The sequence below is a fragment of the Salvia splendens genome, chromosome 14 (genome assembly GCF_004379255.2).
Source record: "Salvia splendens isolate huo1 chromosome 14, SspV2, whole genome shotgun sequence".
NCBI lineage: Eukaryota > Viridiplantae > Streptophyta > Magnoliopsida > Lamiales > Lamiaceae > Salvia > Salvia splendens.
Genome location: NC_056045.1, coordinates 22,240,127 through 22,251,065, shown reverse-complemented (window position 1 = coordinate 22,251,065; position 10,939 = coordinate 22,240,127). Strand labels below are relative to the sequence as shown.

At 34.7% G+C, this 10,939-nt stretch overlaps 1 protein-coding gene across 1 annotated transcript; it reads right to left on the bottom strand.

Moving 5' to 3' along the window:
* Nucleotides 1-7,404: 7,404 nt before the first annotated feature.
* LOC121765965 (dnaJ homolog subfamily C member 17-like) lies at nucleotides 7,405-9,355 on the bottom strand. Its single transcript, XM_042162264.1, has 3 exons — nucleotides 9,172-9,355; nucleotides 7,880-8,739; nucleotides 7,405-7,773 (listed from the first exon to the last, which is right to left on the bottom strand). Exons 2-3 carry the CDS (start codon nucleotides 8,729-8,731, stop codon nucleotides 7,753-7,755), a joined length of 873 nt encoding a protein of 290 aa, XP_042018198.1. The 5' UTR covers nucleotides 8,732-8,739; nucleotides 9,172-9,355; the 3' UTR covers nucleotides 7,405-7,752.
* Between the last annotated feature and the right edge of the window lie 1,584 nt (nucleotides 9,356-10,939).

Genomic DNA, 10,939 nt, shown 5'->3' with positions numbered 1-10,939 from the left:
ACTTAGAGAAAACGTGATTGTGGTTCTTTAAACTTGATATCATCTACTCCAACTCTTGATTGATGCAAATCCCACCCACAAAGAAATATATGAATTCTTCAACTACAATCAACCAATGATTAAAAAATAATTTGATTTTGGAAGGTACAAATACAATGGTTATAGAATCTAGAAAGCAATAATGGGGTGAGAAGAGAATAAATGGAATAATTTGTGATTAGAAGGAAACCAGGCTGTAAAGAATAATATCGGTTGCAAAGATGAATTAGGTTAACTCAAAAGAAAGAAAGAAAGAAATCAACACCGCCCTTCAATTCCTTAGTGCCCTCTACACATATACATATTCCGAATAGTATATATATATTTATACAAAACCATTATCTCTCAACTAAATATAACTGCTTAGTTAGCCACTTTAATACGCTTAATGCTCTCATCTCCGCCGCAGATTTTGCATTGCCATGTCACTCTAATAACTTATTCATTGCTAACCTACTTTCCTCCTATAGCTTCACCTCCCTTGTAATCATTTTTTTAATAAATACGAGTAATATGCTATCACATTTGAAAATTGACGTACCTTAATTAAGATATAGGAGTATCATATGTAATGTACAGTTTGATGATTTTATCCCATATTGTACCATACATATCACATACTATCAAATTACTAACTCTTTTGAATTCCGCAATCATAAATAAAGAGAACAAAAAAAAAAGTATACGAAGTTGTATTATTGCTTCCAATTTAAAAATTGAAAATAAAAAATCAATTGATTCAATTATTTCATATAAAGGTGTCAAGGTAAACAAAAACACATTTTATTAATACTTTATCTTAAAAGTCAAACTATCATATATTCATACTATAACTAAATAAATAAATAAGAAATGTGAGCTTGCACTAAGACCTGAAACTCACAACACACTTATTTATTCCCATCTAAATCACTATATAATACTTGGCATATCCATGCATTATCAATAGACCAAACAAAGAGAAGCTCACATTTTAATTTAAAGTTAATCGAAAATGGCGGAATACAAGTTCTGGCAGAGAAGATAGTCCAAAAACATGAAGGTTTCCAAAAATCAGAAGGCGGCGGCGGCGAGCAACATTGTGGAGACAATTGCGAAGCTCAGCAGCAGAGAGGCGGCGGAGGGGCCGAAGAAGATGAAGATTGTGGTAAAGAAGGAAGAGTTGAAGCAAGTGCTCGAGGCAATTAGTCGACAACGCCGGAGCACCTCGGTTCGGCGAGGAGCAGCGCCGCCCATGTCACTGGAGCAGCGCCTTAATTTTATGCGGCGGAGGCAGATCCTCAGAGCTGCGGCTCGAACCCGGTCTGGTTCATGGAGGCCGGCTCTTCAGAGTATACCTGAAGAGCTTTAACTTAGGACTACAATTCATTTCGTCTTTCATGAATTTTTGGAAAATTAATATACATTTAGCGCGTATAAATTGTATGTGTGGGTTTCAAAATTTATTTTTTTTAATTACGTATTTGTATTTTAGAGACTATTATGAAAAAAAAATCGTGTATGTAGTTTTTAGTTATGATGGGCAATGTTTATTTTTGTTTAGGTTAGAGGATACGTTTAAGGGCGTGTTTGATTGGTACGATAGCCATAGATATAGCCTGCTATCTAGGTTCTATGTAGTTTTTGGTTGGTATGATATCTATATCTCTAAGCCCAAAAAAAGTGAAAAGCCCGTCTCGGCCCGGTGGACTATCCAGAAATTTGGTAATACACTATCTCACAAAAAACCTCGGATAATAAGCTTTTTGTCCATGATAGTCATAACTACCCTCCTTTCTCTCTCTGCAACATTCTTCTCTCACCCACTCTCACTTCCACTTTCTCTCTCTTCTGCAACTCAATTTACCATATCTCTCTTCTGTAATTCCCTCTTCCTCTCACCCTCTCTCTACCTTATCAAGAAGACCACAGTGCTTCCATCCAGTAGCGGAGAACCAGCTAAGGCCAAGCCCCTCCAGCAGGGGCTTAGCCGGTGCCGTCGACCATTTTCATAAAGAGGAGTCGAAGCGGTGGAGAATGGGCTGAACGAGAAAATGGGGCAAGAGGGAGGGAGAGAGAGAGTTAGGAGTGGGAAATGAGACAAATTGCATAATGGATTTTGGGTATACAGTATACTGTTGGAACTTGGGAATTGGGATTCATTTCATTAGATATTTAATACTCCTACTAAATATCGTGAGTCATTTAATTTTATGCAATTTTTGTAGTAATATTTTATTAAATATATTAAGATGTATATAAGTAAGCTTTAATTATGTGCCTTAAGAATAATCAAATCAATTTTGCTGTAATTAATAATAATATTTACCAATCAATCGTGAGTCATTTAATTTATTTAAATAATCAATTATATAATTAAAGTAATTAAAAAATAGATATTTAAGATGTATAAAAGAAATTGAATATAAAAGGGTAATCTTGTCCTTACAATTTTATATCTACAAAACTAATTTGTGTATCAAACAACATTTTAAAAAGACTATCTTGACACTATCTTATTTTCGGCCCGAAAACACTATCTCTATCTAGTTTTCTTGCACTATACTCTCATACCAATCAATCGCAGTATTACTTTCTCCGGTCTTCACCATTTTGTCATTTTCGTCATTCTCCACTATAAATCTCATTTCACTTTTACTATTTTTGGTAGATGTACCTCGTATTCCATTAACTCATTTCACTTACATTTTATTATAAAATTAATTACATAAAAATAGAACTCAGATTTCAATAATTTTTTTATTATTATTTTTATTCACAAAGTCAAATAATTTTTTAAAATACACGTCGGTGATAAATGAGACTTCTAATGAGGACGGGAGGGAGTAATAATTTTTTCATATGTATGATGAGGATATGTGTTGAGTGGCCTGAGTGAGGCAAGGGGCTAATTGGGCCTGTTCGACAATGCAAGACCCAAATGAAATCCCAACTATATGAGAAATGAAACATATTCAATACGGTTTAAATAGAGATTTTTCGTCCAAGATGTAACTTCACTAATGAATATGATGGAGTATTTTTAGGGGGTCAAGACTAGTGTAGTGTTGGCTCAATAGTGTATTATTGTTGTTTGGTAGCAAATAGCAATCACTCTCGGCCAGTGTTTGAGGAGAGCTACTAAAGCTCATCTACTTTAACTAGAGATATTAATTGGGTCGGGCCGACCCAACCAGTTTGGCACAGACTTGGTATGGACCAGACCCGACCCACTAAGGAAATGAATAGGGCATGCACTAGGTTTGTCGATCTAACGGCCTCCAATTGGGCATGTTTGCGAATCTAGACACAGGCCCATAACCACTAGAAACCCAATCAAGCCTTGGGCCCAAGCCCAAGCTCAGTCCATACACGACCGACCTAGGCCCAGCCCGAGAACTACCCACCATAGCAATTATCTCTAGTTAACCATGCTATCTTCGAATACAAAGAAATTTTATTCTCATGAATTATTGAACGTGTGACTTCCATGTCTATTTAGACTTACCAATTGATCTACATAAGTTATTTTAACTTTTTTCATGTATAAACTTATATAAAAATAATCAAAGTTCAATCCAAGCCAGTCCATTTACCAAATCAGACATGGGTTGGGCAGGGCTTTGAGATGTATAAAAATGACCGGCCCAAATATAGTACTCCATTCGTCCTGACCTAAGTGAGCTTTTTTATTTCGGCACAGAAATTCTGGTAGTGGTGTTTAGTTAATTAAATTATTAATATTAAAGTAAAAGAAAATAAAGTAAGAAACAGAATGAAAGGATAAAATAAGAGTGAGAATAAAGTTAGAAAGAGAAATAAAGAATAAAGTAAGAGAGATGATAAAGTAAAAGAGATAAGAAGATAAAGTAGGAGAGATGGGTGAGTTACCTAAAGCCATAGGGAAATGTCTTAATTAGGTTGTAATGTACTAAAAATGAAAACGTCTTATTTAAACTGGGACATAGGGGGTAGTTTTATAATAAAATATAACTGGAATAAGTTGTGAAATGTGATACCTACTCACCATTTATGGTAAAAGTGAAATATGATTTTTAATAGAGGACGGACGGAGATGGAAAAATATGACCTTTAATGGGGGACGGCAATATATTATTTTTCCAAAATGAGTGTAGAAAATGAAACACATCTATTAAAGCTGAATGGGAGGAGTATATCATAATAACAAGTTTTCGAATTTCGAGTGAAATATTTGATTTTTTGAAATTCGGTTTTTGGGTGCGATTTGAGTTTTATGAACTTTAAAATCAGTGGATGGGAATCCAATTAATTAACCAATCAATTAATTGAAATTTACTTGATTATTATTTTGTTAAGCTTTAGGTTGCCTAACGGTCTAAAGGTGTGGAATTAACAGTTTCGTAATATTTTTGTTACGGTTTGGGTTTCCTAACGGTTTAAAGGTGTGGAATTAACATGAGTTGTGTAGAGAGAACCAGTAGTTTTGTAGGGGAAAAAACAACTGACTTTATTTCGACGCGTTTGTAAATATTGTTAAATGAATGGGATAGTTGTTAGTACAAGGTTTGTAAATAAATTAATGTTAGGTGCTTATATTGTGCCACGTAAATAATTTTTCGTGACATCATGTTCAAACTTGTTGCACCAAATCACTGAAAATTAGTGTCGGCACTTAAAAGCATAAGGCCACATCTATTGACAACTGCCACAATCCAAATAGTTGCCACTTAAAACGTGATTACGATTGCATTCAATATTAAATTACATTAATTACGAATTTATTAATGGATGAAATCAAATTTATATATTTTTCTGCGTGCTGGCTAAGACCTAATTTGAACTGTTAGTCATTTATCACGAGTTATATTGAACTATTATTACAGTGTGTAAGACTTTTAAATATATAGTACTATATTTTTGTACATTATAGTGTGATATTACACATACTAAAATACTACTATAAAATATTTATTTAAGAAACAAGCAATAGATAAATGACACATATTCACTTCTATGTCAAACGTCTCGCTCTTAGAAAATTGATTATATTAGTTCACTTCACTTATGTTGGTGTGGAAATTATCAAACACTTCAACTATACTATTTGAGAAATGAACAACCTATTTTTAGGTTTGACCATATTAACATTTTATTATTTGACGGATAGAACAAGACAATACAAATTCATTTTAGTTGGATAATCACTTTTAACTATTAGTGCTTAGTTTTTTTTGTTGGAAAAGCTACAATCTTCTTTTCCATGAACTAAAACAGAAAAAACTTTGAGAAACATCAAAAATTAATACTTCATCTGTTCCGTTCCATTCCATATTAATTGAACTATTTTTTATTTTAGAAAATTTTAAGATGGTAGAGTCATTTTTACTTTATTCAGTACCTACTAACACACTAGTCTAGTTTTTGTGCCGAAATTAACAATTCAACAGTGCCTAACTAAAAGAAAAATGAGGCAAAACCAAAAAAAGGTGGAATAATGTTGTAGTATCATGATGTATGTATACACAAGAAAAAAAATAAAAAAGAAAAAGAGGAAGGATGAAGAAGATGAAAATCCTTGCAACCAGCAAAAACAAAGTTGCAGGACCTTCACTACTTTTCTCTCTCAAGTCTCATCAATCAAAGCCGAATCATGAAGCGATCCCTGAGTTTCTCCGGAAACCAACGCTCAAAGATCACCAAAACGACGCCGTCGAGGCAGCTAAGCAGCCAGTTGACCTTTTCATGGAATCTCATCCACCAGCGGCGGTCCTCGCTGTGCCGCTCCGCCATCATCGGCTGCAGGTACGCCCACGCCGCGTGCTGCACCAGCGGATCCTTGATCGGAATCTCCCGCCAGCTGTCCCCGCAAGTCGGTGACGTAGAGGACGGCGGAGATTCCGGCATCAGGTCCTTCAAGCTCGTGTAATTGAAACCTTCCAGCGCGATCATCTCGATGCCGTCACGATTGAAGTCCTTGGGCAATGGTAAGATTCGATGGTTTAGGGCGAATTCGTGGGGGTTATCGATGGATTCGTACATTTTGAGAGCGAATTGATGTTGCTTCATGATTTGATTTGGTTTGGTTTGGAGATTATATGAGCTGCAAGCAAGAGTATGTATGTAGGAGTAGGAGTACTATGTATGTAGAGTGTGTAGTGTTAAGAGCAGAGTGGGGAATGAGCAGGAGATCACACGTGTTGCGCGACTGGGTCCCATTCTCCCGCGCCTTTTGCGTGGATCTCTATCTCTTTTTTTTCTTCTCTTTGAAAACTGAAAAACGATCCTAATTTTTTTTTCCTACCAAGAATTGTTCAAACATAAACTAGCAGACTAGCAGTCATAATATGTGTATAATATTTGATACGGCTCGCTAACCTAGTTGAAGAAGCTTTCATAAACGTCAGTTCTGTAGATATAATATTTCATAAGAACAAATTACAAGAGCGAATAATTAAGGATTAAATAAATAATAAAATTATAGATATCGATTTTTGCCAAACAATCTAAAAACAAATGCGGCTCAAGTCACTTTATTATGAAGGGATGGAGGGAATAGTTATCAGTTCGTTTGAGACTTTGGAGTAGTTTAGGGAGTTACATAATGCTAATAAAGTTCATTTTGTCCAGATTAACACCCTAAGTTTTCCTTAGGCCAAAACGCATTCTATACATCCCATCATATCCAACACAATTAAATGTTTGTTACAAAAATAGAGAACCTTAATAAAGTTTTGTATGAATTTTCAAAAAAAGCAGCCTGTGGCTGTGGCGCTAGTTTATTGTGTCGTCCGAATCATGACATTTTTTGTAATAACGCCATGTGTTGCATTTGGAAGGATTATATCTTCTACTCCATAAATGATTAGTCTCTATTACTAAGATTATTATAGAGCCACACGTGGCCACCATCTGTTGCTCGATCACATCCCAGCCCAGCCCTACCCCACCCCACCCAAATAGGCCATTCATAAAATAAGCGATATAAAATAGACAAATTTATCTGAATGGTTATCATCGCACTCTGTAAAGTGTGCAAGTGATCAAAATTTTAAAAATGAAATGAGTTTTAACAGTTTGCTGTTTGTCCTAATACAAAGCGAAGGACATCCAAGCGTGTAATAGTCCCTCTTATGTCATACTAAGATGGAAACAAACTGAACGCGTAGCGATGACCACAACAATCAATCAACATCGGATTCGGACAATGCCATGATCATCACCAGCCAATACTATCCATGTTCAAAAAGATTTAGTTGTTGAATTGACTGGCTAACTGTCAGCTCAGTAACATTTGTCTTGTAATAGATCTCCAAACACTTATCTTGTTTCTCTTTTTCAGTTGGGATGCTTTTGTGTTCAAATAAATAGAAAAGAGAAAAAATATCAGAGTAATAACACAAGCAATTTATCAACCACCCTCAGAATAGAAACTGGGCTTTTGCATTCTCACATCTTAGCATATCTTTACATTACAACACTAGCATGTTCAGAATAAGAACAGAGCCTTCAATTTAAGCCTTTTGTTGCAGTAAAAGGAGAAAACCCAAAGCTCGATTTGTGTACTCAATTGTTACATATAAATATGGTTGTCAATGCGGGCACAGAGATGTGTATCAATATAAGAAGGCATATAAACTAGTTACCTTCTGTCTGAAACAGACAGCAGTGTAGGGTTGATGCAAACTCTCAATGCCCCACAATGTAATTCTTCTTCTTACTTCTTCTTCTTACCCTCCAAGATCCTTTTACGAGTCATTTTTGCTTCTGCGCAGCCTGCCATACACATAAATATGATAAAGATATTAGATGACTGTTTCACATGATTAAGTTTCCAATATGAATAACAAACAAACAAATGAGAGGGGGTTCTGAAACTAACCTTTTTCATTTTTTCCAGCACCGAATTTTCAAAATCCTGATACCCAGCACCAACCAGATTGCCCAATTTAGGGCCATCAGGCTCGTTTTTCTCAGAACTAAAAACAGCAGGTGACGAGCCAGGTTGAAGAGGCACTACAAGGAGAGGATTTGAAAGATCACCTAACACATTCCCAGTTGCAGCAATGGCAGCATCCTCTGATTCCATTACTACAAGAGCTGAACCTTTCTTCTTCGTACTTTTAATGACTACATCTTCTACAGAGCCAAATTCTCTGAATATCTCACGGAGTCTCTGAGCTGTGTAACCTTCACCAGTCTTCTCCCATGAAACCTTGAGAACCTTGGCCTTGTCCAACCCATTACCTCCACCTGCACTTCCCCCATCTGCTGCTCCATCTTGCTTGGAAGGTGCTGCAGCAGCTGGTTTTTTGTTGGAATGCATAGCAATAATTCTAGCAATCTCCTGCTTCAGCTGCCGAGATATTCTCTCTTCCTCTTCTCGAGCTTTCATAGTTGGGTCAGCAGCAAAAGCAGACCGCTCTCTTTCCTCAAGATCTGACATCATCTTCCGGCGCTTGGAATCTTGCTGTCCTTGCCGCTGAACCTTCTCCCTTTTAACTCTAAGTAGATCATCAAACAACTTTCTAGCCTTTTCATCTTTGAGAACTTGATAAGAATTTTGAAGCTTTAGAAAGTTAGCATGTGCATTAGGATCGTCCGGTCTTTTGTCAGGATGCAGCTCCCTCGCCTTAGACCGATAAGCCTTGTTAATCTCCTGGTCCGATAGTTGGGCACCTTCCTCACCTGAAGGTAGTCCTAGAACAACATAATGGTCGATTTCAACATCCATGTTGCCCACTGCAAAATCAAATAGGAATCAACAGATTAGCCTTTTTTCAGACATTAATAGACTCAGATTATAAACAAGATATTAATTAGCCTTTTTTCTCATAAAAAAAGTCCCCAAATAAAACAGAAAAGTTTTGCATCAAATCTAAAATTCAAAATAATTAAACGAAAATTTTCTCAATAACGAATCTCTAAGACACAAACAACAATAAAAAGTGATAACAAACTTTCTTTTCGCTTCATATAAAACCCTAAGCCCGAATTGAATTAAAACCCTAAGCCCGAATTATTGAATTACAGGACTTGAATAATCGATCAATTATGGGTCAAAGGGAATACATAACTCCAATAATCGATGAAAACTGAAACTGTCTCTAGCATTCATACAATAGAGATGGCAGGAATATTAACTCAATCATATCATAAAAAGGACTGAAATACCTAACGAGCGCCAAGGCTTGGTGGAAGTAAATAGAGAGTGCGGCTGCTTTGGTTGTTGCGATGTCGGGAGACAGCCAATAGACACGGAGGTGAGGGAGAAGCCAGGCAGCTGCAGTGGGGAACGGAAGAGGGGAGAACTGATAAGTTGGGCTGCCTGCCTGGTTATATCGGAATCTATACGTGTATAAAGGGGAGTTTTGAGGTTATTTATGAAATTATCATTTAAGCTTAAATATATAATTTTAATACTACAATCTAGACATCTAAGAATAAAAACTTTCTCAATGGAAATATAAGTTAAAGCAGTAATATACATAGCCTATTCAATGAGTTGGAAATAGTAAAATAATGGCATTCATAATCTAATCACGTTGGAAATTCTTTCAAAAACCACTTATACGTTTTTTTTTCCAATAATGCTCATGACTGTGCATTTATTATAATAATTTTATAGGATGCCTTCTCACTACTCTATATGTATAAATATGCAGAATGTGTAAAATTATAATTCACTTCTTCATTGTCTTCCCTTATGTATTATATAATTATCAGCAAAAATTAGAATTTATTGAAACTACGGAATTCAATTTTTGTACAAGCGGTCAAATTTAATTTTAAAAAAAATGTGTTTTGTCTCTTCACTTCCACTTAATAATTTGAAAGGTCACAAGATATAAAGGATATTTATTATTAATTTAATTTACAATAAATAATACTATACCATTGAGTTACTATCAAATCTTCTATCCATACCAATTCTATTAATCAAAAAATACTATTTCAGTAAAGATGCTTCTGTCCGTCAAATCATGTGGAGTATTATCTTTCTCTCCCAAATATTTAATCTAATTTGTGTTTTTAATTATGTTATTTTACTTTTGATGCTTATCTTATTTTAGCTTATTATCTTTCCTTTTTATTACTGTATTTTATTCTATTCATTATATTATTGCAAACAATTAAAAAATATATGTGGGCAACTATTTTGTAAAATCTTCACTTAATTTTATAGGTATACTTTTGCCTTGAGAAAGCTTCAAAAGTAACAATTCTGCACCAAGATATGAATCCACAACCTGTTGGTTTGAAAAAAATAGATATTATCATATGGGAAGACATAGTTTAATTGGAGATTTGCGGCTATTCAGTTTTACATTACTTAACTCATAGAATTATCGCATCACCGATTACTCAATATGCATGAAATTATAAACAATTCAAGATATTGATAGACTGGTTTACCTCTCTTGCTTTCAAGAACTACATTACTGCTTTCATACTTGCTTTCAAGAGCAACATTATGAAGTTACAATTTTTCTTATATGCAATTTTTCTTAGGCATATTAGAATTTCATTGGCTATTGAAAAAAACTTGAATTTCATAAAACAATTAAATTGAAGCATGGAATTTGAAAACCTGCTAATAATGATGCATTGCTTTCCACGTCTATTGCTTGGCAACATGAAGCATGGAGTTTGTGAGAAAATTAATAATATAATACAAATTTATTTAATTCAATCATTTAAATTTCTTTCTCATTTTTAGCGTCTTTTCATATTTCATTACTTTGATTAATAATAAAATATAAAATACAATCCAATAAAATTTAACCGTAGTTAATAACGTATTGATATAAAATTTAAAATTGCCAATTTGTGGGGTTTTAATATTGAGGAAATTAAAAAGTTTTATTTAATTCTAATCATTAGTAGACAAAATGAAAAGTTTTGGTTTTTACTGAATTTTGATTGAGGTTTCAATATCCCC

What these genes read in the sequence shown, in the direction of transcription:
- LOC121765965 (XM_042162264.1), bottom strand. Translation starts at nt 8,731, where the DNA reads ATGGATGTTGAAATCGACCATTATGTTGTTCTAGGACTACCTTCAGGT. An exon ending in TGCTGGAAAAAATGAAAAAG is followed by an intron (nt 7,774 to 7,879) that starts GTTAGTTTCAGA and finishes TGTGTATGGCAG; the next exon opens with GCTGCGCAGAAGCAAAAATG.